This window comes from Rhinopithecus bieti, unplaced genomic scaffold, assembly GCF_001698545.2.
Source record: "Rhinopithecus bieti isolate Rb0 unplaced genomic scaffold, ASM169854v2 scaffold_15006, whole genome shotgun sequence".
In the NCBI taxonomy this organism is placed as follows: domain Eukaryota; kingdom Metazoa; phylum Chordata; class Mammalia; order Primates; family Cercopithecidae; genus Rhinopithecus; species Rhinopithecus bieti.
In genome coordinates this window covers 634,985-644,239 of record NW_016808074.1, presented here as the reverse complement: position 1 = coordinate 644,239, position 9,255 = coordinate 634,985, and the positions used below count along the sequence as shown (strand labels likewise).

The window sequence follows — 9,255 nt, the reverse complement described above, 5'->3', positions numbered from 1 at the left end:
AAAAAAAAAAAAAAAAAAAAAAAAAAAAAAAGATAATGAGTGGTCTCATTAATCCACAGATGCACCCGTCTCAGATCCTCATTTCTTCTGTCATCACAGACCATTCACTTGGGATCACTTTCCTTCAACCTTAACAAAGATCTTAAAAGTTTTATTTTATGCCAGTTATTTTTATCCATTAAATTTCTCATTTTGGGCTTTAAATAGTCTTATTTCAGTTTTTCTTAGTCCATTTGTTGTACATAGAAATCTGTTGGCAGTTATATCTGTAACTGCTTCAGTATGTTATTCCATTGTGTCCCTGACACCTAAACTTATATTGGCTTTGAGTGGAGACAGATAATTTATATTATACATATATAATTATGTATGTGTGTATATAAATTATGTATGTGTATGTATGTGTATATATAAATTATGTGTGTATATATTTTTCTTTAAATAAAATATGAATTATTTCTGTGTCATCTCATAAAATAAACCAGGTTATAAAATTTTAACTACCGTGACACCTAAGTGGACAGTGGAGTTAAAAACTATGAAGAGCAATTAGTCTTAATAGTTCTGTGTTTTGAATCATATGGCCTGTAAGAATGTGTCTTCTGGACCATACACCTACCTGTAGTTTATGAAACCCTCTTGCATGTGATTTTTTTCAATTAAATGAGTCTAGTGATATATAGCTGTGTTTTTGTGCAAAAATTATAACCATTACTGAGCCGGGCGCCATGGCTCACACTGTAATCCCAGCACTTTTGGAGGCCAAGGCTGGCGGATCACCTGAGGTCAGGAGTTCGAGTCCAGTCTGACCAACATGGAGAAACCCCATCTCTACTAAAAATAAAAAATTAGCCGGGCGCTGTGGTGTACACTTGTAATCCCAGCTACTCAGGAGGCCGAGGCGGGAGAATCGCTTGAACCTGGGAGGCCGAGGTTGCAGTGAGCCGAGATCGCGCCATTGCACTTCAGCCTGGGCAACAAGAGCGAAACTCTGTCTCAAAAAAAAAAAAAAAAAAAAAAAAATTATAACTATTATCTATGATGCTACTTGATGAGTGAGGGAATGATTATACTTTTTTTGTTTTGTTTTTGTTTTTGAGACGGAGTCTTGCTCTGTCGCCCAGGCTGGAGTGCAGTGGCTCGATCTCACCTCACTGCAAGCTCTGTCTCCCGGGTTCACACCATTCTCCTGCCTCAGCCTCCCGAGTAACTGGGACTGCAGGTGCCCGCCACTACACCTGGCTAATTTTTTTTGTATTTTTAGTAGAGACGGGGTTTCACCGTGTTAGCCAGGATCGTCTCCATCTGTTGACCTCGTGATCCGCCCACCTCGGACTCCCAAAGTGCTGGGATTACAGGCGTGAGCCACCGCGCCTGGCTGTACTTTGGTTTTGTTTTGTTTTTTTCAAAATCACCACTGATCCTGAAAAGGTGGATCTTTGATTTATCTTTCTAAAACAGTGTGTGTGAGAACCTTGTGTTGAGCAAGACTGATAGTAGCTTGTATGTATTTAGCACGATGTGCCAGGCCCAGCGTTAAGTACTTTTTACCTCACTTCCCATGTTTCCAATGAGGTTGGCTGTAGTATTTTTCATCTTACTGATTTTTGTTTGTTTTTTTGGCTAATGACTTTTAAAGACCACCAGTTCTTGAACTCGAGCTAGGGTCCCATCCCCAGAGTTTATCAGAAGGTGTAGGTTGGGTCCAAGAATTTACAGTTTTTATAAGTTAATAGTGAAGCTGATGCTGTAAAACCACGTATCAAATTGGGAATCAATGAATTAGAAGAGGCTCATGTCTTCGCCATGTTACCTGCAAGCTCCTCCGCTTTTCACCATGAGTAAAAATTCCCTGTGGCCTCACCAGAAGCAGATACCAGCACCATGCTTCCTGTGCAGCCAGCAGAAAGGTAGCAAATTACATCTCTTTTCTTTATATGTTAAAAAAAAACTAGAAGGACATTCAATGTTTTACAAAAAGGCCCACAAACGAAATACAGACATTGTTCAATTTATTAATACGTTTCAATCTCCAAATCTGAGAGAGGTGAAGCAGGTCTCCCAGGGCCTCAGAAGCAGAAGGATTAAAGAATGGGTCCCTTGCTGGCGACTTCAGTGCCGTGGCCTTGTCCCAGGTGGCCACGGAAATCAGGGTGCATACCCTTTAAAAGCAGCTTTGGGGCGGGCGCGGTGGCTCAAGCCTGTAATCCCAGCACTTTGGGAGGCCGAGACGGAGGGATCACGAGGTCAGGAGATCGAGACCATCCTGGCTAACACAGTGAAACCTCGTCTCTACTAAAAAATACAAAAAACTAGCCGAGCGTATTGGCGGGCGCCTGTAGTCCCAGCTACTCGGGAGGCTGAGGCAGGAGAATGGCGTAAACCCGGGAGGCGGAGCTTGCAGTGAGCTGAGATCCGGCCACTGCACTCCAGCCCGGGCGACAGAGCGAGACTCCGTCTCAAAAAAGAAAAAAAAAAAAAAGCAGCTTTGGCCTCCGAAAGACAGACAGTTTTCAGTCTTTCTTCCCCTCCCAGCGCGACGCCTCTTGGCGGACATCCGGGAGAACCCGAAAGTCGCTCGTTGCCTGGTTGGATGCAGAGTACAAACTACATTACCCAGAAATCTGTGCCCAGCGTATTGGTAGCCGGAGTGCAGCCAATGACAGCCCAGAAACTGGGTGTTTCCTGCTGCTCGGGGAGGCGGGGCGAGACTTCTGGCGTCGCCGTCGTGACGTATTTTTCCTTTGCCCGGTCTGTGCATTCTGGTTGTGAAGGCTGAGTCCTAGATGTGGTCGGCTTTCTACTCGGCTCTCGCGGAACCTAGCAAGGAAAGACAGTGGAGGCTGCAGGACCTTCCTCCGCACTTTTTTACAATCCATGACCCCTGTCGTGGGAAGGGCGGCCTCTCGCGGAGGTGTTTGCCGGGGCTGGGCTCTTACCGAGGCCTCCACACACGCCCTCTTGCCCTTGTCTCCGCCGGAGGCAGCCGTCTTAGTCTTGTAAGCGTTTTTACACCGGATAGACTGAGACTCGCAGTGCTACACTCAGCCCGAGGGCGTCCAGCGCGGTGGAGGCGTGGGGTTTCGGCTGAGCCCACAGGGCACAGCCCGTTCACCCCCTTCTCACGTTCGCCTGCTTCTCATGGCAGCGGCGGTGCTGATGGACCGGGCTCAGGTGAGTGGGGGAATACCTCAAGTGCACACCAGTCTGGTTGTGTGTCCTGCGATGTTCGCTGTCATCGCGCATTTGTCTTGACCACCCGGGAGGGTGGTCACTGTCGCATTATGTGGAGGGGTTCCGCCCCCCTTATCTATGGCATAAGGTGTGGAACGGACCCGAAGGCGCGGGGCAGTTCGTACAAATGCATGCATGAAGATGAGAATGAGTTTGGAGAGTTCCGGGAACCGTCTGTGCCTGGTGAGAACAGGGACTGGGGGTCAGAGGTGGGCCTGGAATGGCAGCCCGAGGAGCTGGTCCTCTCTTTTAAGGGTGCTGAGAGTCATGCAAGGTTTGGTACAGAGAAGGGAGGTCCTCTGACGCAGTTCTTAAAAAGCTCCCTCTGGCTGCAGGGTGGGTAGACTGGGGAGTATAGGATAGATGGGAAGATCAAGATGGAGTCCACTGAAATAGTCCGAGTGAGCTTTGATGGTGTGGGCCAGAGTGGTGGCAGCAGAGGTTAGAGAAGGTATGGGTTTTATATGTAGTTTATAAGTAAAGCTGACCAGATTCTCTGATGAGTCATAGTAATGATATCCTGGGATTCTTCACATGTCTCTCGTCACTTGAGACTGGGGGCGGTGAATTGAGGTCATTTCTAGTTTAGTGTCCTGAATCTGGGCCATGAGTTGTATGGAGTTATGTGGAGAAGTCACCACCTGGCGACCAATGGGATGAGTACTGGAAAAGTATATCAGACCCAGGAACAGGTACGCTCAAATGCTTGTAGGATTGAGTTGGGAGTGCTCAGGGAACCTCAGGTCTTAATTACCTTTGTTGGAAACAGATATCAGAGGAAGGAGTGAGGCAGGAATGGCTGGCTGAGGAGCTGGACCCCTGTCCTGAGTGTGGTAAAAGTTGTGGGAGATTTGGAGCAGAGGAGGGAGATGATCTGACTTGGATTTTAACAAGCTCTCTCTGGCTTTCAGGTTGAGAACAGACTGTGAGCATGAGGGAGGAGCTACTGCAGTAGTGTTGATAGTATCTGGTCTAGAGGGGTGGCTGTGGAGGTGAGAGAAGTTGGTAAATTTTCTGTTTGTTAAGTAGGGTGATTGGATTTTTTGATGTGAAGGGTGAATGAGAGAAGAGAGTCGTGGATGACCCTAAGGTTGGTTGGTTTTTGCTGTAGCTGGTAAAATTATGGAAATGCCATCAACTGAGATGGAGAAGTTGGCAGCAGGTATGATTTTTAGTGGTTATATCAGGAATTAGGTTTCGGTCATGTTTAAGTTAAGAGGTCTCTTGTCGGCCGGGCATGGTGGCTCACGTCTGTAATCCCAGCACTTTGGGAGGCCGAGGCGGGCAGATCACGAGGTCAGGAGATCGAGATCATCCTGGCTAACACGGTGAAACCCCGTCTCTACTAAAAAAAGAAAAGAAAAGAAAAGAAAAGAAATTAGCTGGGCATGGTGGTGGGTGCCTGTAGTCCCAGCTACTCAGGAGGATGAGACAGGAGAATGGCGTAAGTAAACCTGGGAGGCGGAGCTTGCAGTGAGCCTAGATCGCCCTACTGCACTCCAGCCTGGGCGACAGAGCAGTGAGACTCCATCTCAAAAAAAAAAAAAGAAAAAAAAAGAGATCTCAGTCGACATCTTAGTTGAGGCCTCAAGAAGACACACAGGATTTTAGTTCTGGGGAAGGGTTCTGTTGAAGAAGTTGAAAAAAATGGTGGCCAGTGTGTGGAGTGGGATGGGGTATCTTCAGGTCATGGTGGTAATGCTGTTATTGAGTAAGAAAGTTGAAACTGGAGACTGAGAGAAAACTGGGTCTGTTGCTTAGGCACCTGGGTGGCAGTGGTGGATAGTGTGAAGACACCAGCACTTCCTTGACACCGCATGCAGAGTGGGATGGGGGAGGAGAGATGTAATGGAGGTGCCTATGGCATGGACCAGTGGTGGTCGGGATCTCAGATGTGAGGAAGGTGTAGTCCAAAGAGTAATGTGCGCTTTGGGAGGAGTGTGAACTGATGGCCTTAAGAATCTAGTATAGGCAGCTCGTGGGAGAAGATGGAGCTGAAGTTTCTTTGTGTTTAGAGGCATTGTCTGGACAGCACCAGGAGAACTGGTTGGTAGGAGAGTGTTTGGGACCCTTTACGCCAGACCCAGAGTTGAGACAGCATCTGTCTGCACACTTGCCTGGTTCTGCTCTGGGCAGGACACCGTGGGGAGAGGGACATGAGGAGAGAGCCGACATAGTGGTGCCAAGGTCTGTATCTCCTCTTAGTTGGGAGGCTGGGGAGGCGAGGGACTAAAGGGTGGGTGTGTGAGTGCATAGACTAGGGAGGAGGGAGTTCTGGGGAGAGATGCTGCACGTGGACTCAACTGTACTCATCATGGCAGAGTTGTGTGACCTTCGAGGATGTGTTCGTGTACTTCTCTCGGGAGGAGTGGGAACTCCTTGAGGAGGCACAGAGATTCCTGTACCGTGATGTGATGCTGGAGAACTTTGCACTTGTGGCCACACTAGGTAAGTCTGTGTTTTAGTTGTCTAATGCTACGTGGCAAATTATCCCAAAGCTTAGTAACTTCAAACAATAAAAATTAATTATCTCTCCAGTTTCAGTGCACTGGGAATCTGGTCAGAGCATTTTTTGTTGTTTATTATTTTGAGGGTTTTTGTTTGTTTGTTTGTTTGTTTTTTAGACATAGTCTCTCTCTGTCACCCAGGCTGCAGTGCAGTATTGTGATCGTGGTTCATTGCAGCCTTAAACTCTTGGGCTCAAGTGATCCCCCCACCTCAGCCTCCTGAGTAGCTGGTACTATAGGTGCATGCCACCACTCCCAGCTATTTTTACTTTTTGCAGAGATAAGGTCTTGCACCTCTTTGTCCTAGGTTCTCCCCTCATCCTCTGGATGACATTTCCTGGGGCCTGACTGTGCCAGGAATTTCAGGAGCTGACACAATCACTTCTTGTGGTGATTACAGGGCCGTCCTGGTACCTCCTCCTTGGAGAGTATTTTTTCTAAACAGTCTGTTTTCTCTGTGGAGTGGGCCTACCTGCGCCGCTCACCTGCCCTTTGTTGGCTTTAGAGCTTTCATTTTCCCAGTCCCATGCAGTTGCCCAGTTGGAGAGGGGCAGAAAACCTTGGGTGCCTGACAGGGCAGACATCACTGCAGCCACAGTAAAGGAGACCTGCAGAGGGCCTGGCCCTGCTGAATGGGAGCTGGAAGAGGGTGTCTGTTATGGTTGGGTTCACATCGAACCTTCAGCTTATTTTGTGTTTGTCAGTGTTTTGTCACCAAGGCCCATAGTGATTCTTCACATCTACTTTTCTTTCCTCGTTCTTGGCACTTTTCCCATTTGTCATTGCTCACCTGTCTTCCATCCTTTGGGTGTTTTCCCACTTTTTTGGCCTCCATGTTTCACTTCCTCTCTTCAACACTAGCTTACTTTAATGTGTTATGAGTTTTGCTCATTAAATAGTCCTTGAGAACCAGCTACTTACTCGGAGTCAGATTTTCCTGGGCATGGACATACCCATTTGCACAGAGCTCACCTGACACCAGCAGCCAAGGCCCTGCTGAAACCCTCTTGCAGAGAAATCAGCTAGAGGCTTAACCTCTACTCCCTATCCTGTATGCCATTGTGTTTAGGTCTTTACCCCGTAGTTAGGGTTCCTCCATTCTGTGACCTGTATAGGCCCTGTACTGACAACCAACCCTTCTTTACACTGCTCCTGGCTCTCTTGTCCTGCCAACAAGTCAGTGGACTCACATTGGTGTTAGACACACAGTTGTGATAGGGCTGCTGCCTCCCACCACAGTCAACATGCACTTCACCAGCATCGTTTTGCTTTCAGGTTTTTCGTGTGAAGCAGAAAATGAGGAGGCACCTTCTGAGCAGAGTGTTTCTGTAGAAGGAGTGTCACAGGTCAGGACTGCTGAGCCAGGTCTCTTCCAGAAAGCACACCCATGTGAGATGTGCGACCCACTCTTGAAAGACATTTTGCACCTGGCTGAACACCAGGGATCACACCCTACACAGAAACTGTGCACGCGTGGGCCGTGTAGGAGAAGATTCTCATCCAGTGCAGACTTTTACCAGCACCAGAAGCAACATAATAGAGAGAATTGCTTCAGAGGGGATGATGGAGGGGCCTCATTTGTGAAGAGCTGTACAGTTTGCATGTTAGGGAGATCCTTTAGCTGCAGGGAGGAAGGGATGGACTTACCAGACAGCTCTGGCCTCTTCCAGCACCAGACCACTTACAATAGGGTGAGTCCATGCGGAAGGACTGAATGCATGGAGTCTTTCCCACACAGCTCCAGTCTCGGGCAACACCAAGGAGACTATGATGGACAGATGCTCCTCAGTTGTGGTGAAGAAGGAAAAGCCTTCCTGGACACCTTTACTCTTCTTGACAGCCAGATAACTCATCCTGAGGTGAGACCCTTTAGATGCCTACCATGTGGAAATGTGTTCAAGGAGAAATCAGTTCTTACTAATCACAAAAATATCCACAGTGGAGAAACATCTCATGTGTGTAAGGAGTGTGGAAAAGCCTTCATTCACTTGCACCACCTAAAAATGCACCAGAAATTCCACACTGGGAAAAGACATTATACATGCAGCGAATGTGGGAAGGCCTTCAGCCGCAAGGACACACTTGTTCAGCACCAGAGAGTTCACACTGGAGAAAGATCTTATGACTGCAGTGAATGTGGAAAAGCCTACAGCAGAAGCTCCCACCTTGTTCAGCACCAGAGAATCCACACAGGAGAAAGGCCCTATAAGTGCAATGAATGTGGAAAAGCCTTTAGCCGTAAAGATACACTTGTTCAGCACCAGAGATTTCATACTGGAGAAAGGCCTTACGAGTGCAGTGAATGTGGAAAATTCTTTAGCCAAAGCTCCCACCTTATTGAACACTGGAGAATTCATACTGGGGCAAGGCCTTATGAATGCATAGAATGCGGAAAATTCTTTAGCCATAACTCTAGCCTCATTAAACATCGGAGAGTCCACACAGGAGCAAGGGCCTATGTGTGCAGCAAATGTGGGAAGGCCTTTGGCTGCAAAGACACACTTGTTCAGCACCAGATAATTCACACTGGAGCAAGGCCTTATGAGTGCAGTGAATGTGGGAAGGCCTTCAGCCGTAAAGACACACTTGTGCAACACCAAAAAATCCACACTGGAGAAAGGCCTTATGAGTGTGGTGAATGTGGCAAATTCTTCAGCCATAGCTCCAACCTTATTGTACACCAGAGAATTCACACTGGAGCAAAGCCTTATGAGTGCAATGAATGTGGGAAATGCTTTAGCCACAACTCTAGCCTTATTCTGCACCAGAGGGTTCACACAGGAGCAAGGCCTTATGTGTGCAGCGAATGTGGGAAGGCTTACATTAGCAGCTCCCACCTTGTTCAACACAAGAAAGTTCACACCGGAGCAAGACCTTATGAGTGCAGTGAATGTGGGAAATTCTTTAGCCGCAACTCTGGCCTCATTCTACACCAGAGGGTTCACACTGGAGAAAAGCCTTATGTGTGCAGTGAATGTGGGAAGGCCTACAGCAGAAGCTCCCATCTCGTTCGTCACCAGAAAGCTCACGCTGGAGAAAGACCTCATGAGTGCAACAGTTTTGGTGACCCTTTAGCTGCATCTCTTAAACTTGTTTAACACCAGAAAATTCACACAAAGAGAAAGGCCTTATGAATGCAGAAAATATGTCATCTTCTTGGTCATCCTCATAGGATTCACACCAGAGCATTGCTCTGTGAGTACCCTTTGTGAGAGAACCATCGGCTAGCGGATGAGCATCGTATATTCATTCCACCCTGGGGAGATGCCTGATAAGCACCACATATGTGGGAAGCTTTCATGAGGCGTGTTGCACTTTGTAACTGTCTAGGGTTCTCGATGGAATTATATCACTGCCAGTGCCTGTGGCGGAAGCCATCTTATTGCTACCAGCTGTGTGTATCAATCACTCTATTTTGCTCAGGGAAGGCAGACTTCTGTGCTTTCTTTCCTGTTCCCTGCAGATAATCATGAGTATTTTCAAGGACGCCCCCACCCCCCACTCCCCACCTAAC

At 47.6% G+C, this 9,255-nt stretch overlaps 1 protein-coding gene across 2 annotated transcripts; it reads left to right on the top strand.

Moving 5' to 3' along the window:
- The first annotated feature begins 2,736 nt into the window (after nucleotides 1-2,736).
- ZNF304 (zinc finger protein 304) lies at nucleotides 2,737-8,864 on the top strand. 2 transcript variants are annotated; one of them, XM_017885471.1, is made up of 3 exons: nucleotides 2,737-3,174; nucleotides 5,556-5,682; nucleotides 7,017-8,864. In XM_017885471.1, the coding sequence occupies exons 1-3, from the start codon at nucleotides 3,142-3,144 to the stop codon at nucleotides 8,837-8,839; spliced, it is 1,983 nt and encodes a 660-aa protein (XP_017740960.1). In that variant the 5' UTR covers nucleotides 2,737-3,141; the 3' UTR covers nucleotides 8,840-8,864. The 2 variants fall into 2 exon arrangements, with proteins under 2 accessions (XP_017740960.1, XP_017740961.1); XM_017885472.1 differs by lacking the exon at nucleotides 2,737-3,174 and adding an exon at nucleotides 4,811-5,421.
- Nucleotides 8,865-9,255: the final 391 nt, after the last annotated feature.

Coding starts and splice junctions, on each gene's coding strand:
- ZNF304 (XM_017885471.1), top strand. CDS start 3,142: ATGGCAGCGGCGGTGCTGATGGACCGGGCTCAG. Junction 3,175..5,555: donor TGCTGATGGACCGGGCTCAG/GTGAGTGGGGGA, acceptor TCATCATGGCAG/AGTTGTGTGACCTTCGAGGA. Junction 5,683..7,016: donor TGCACTTGTGGCCACACTAG/GTAAGTCTGTGT, acceptor TTTTGCTTTCAG/GTTTTTCGTGTGAAGCAGAA.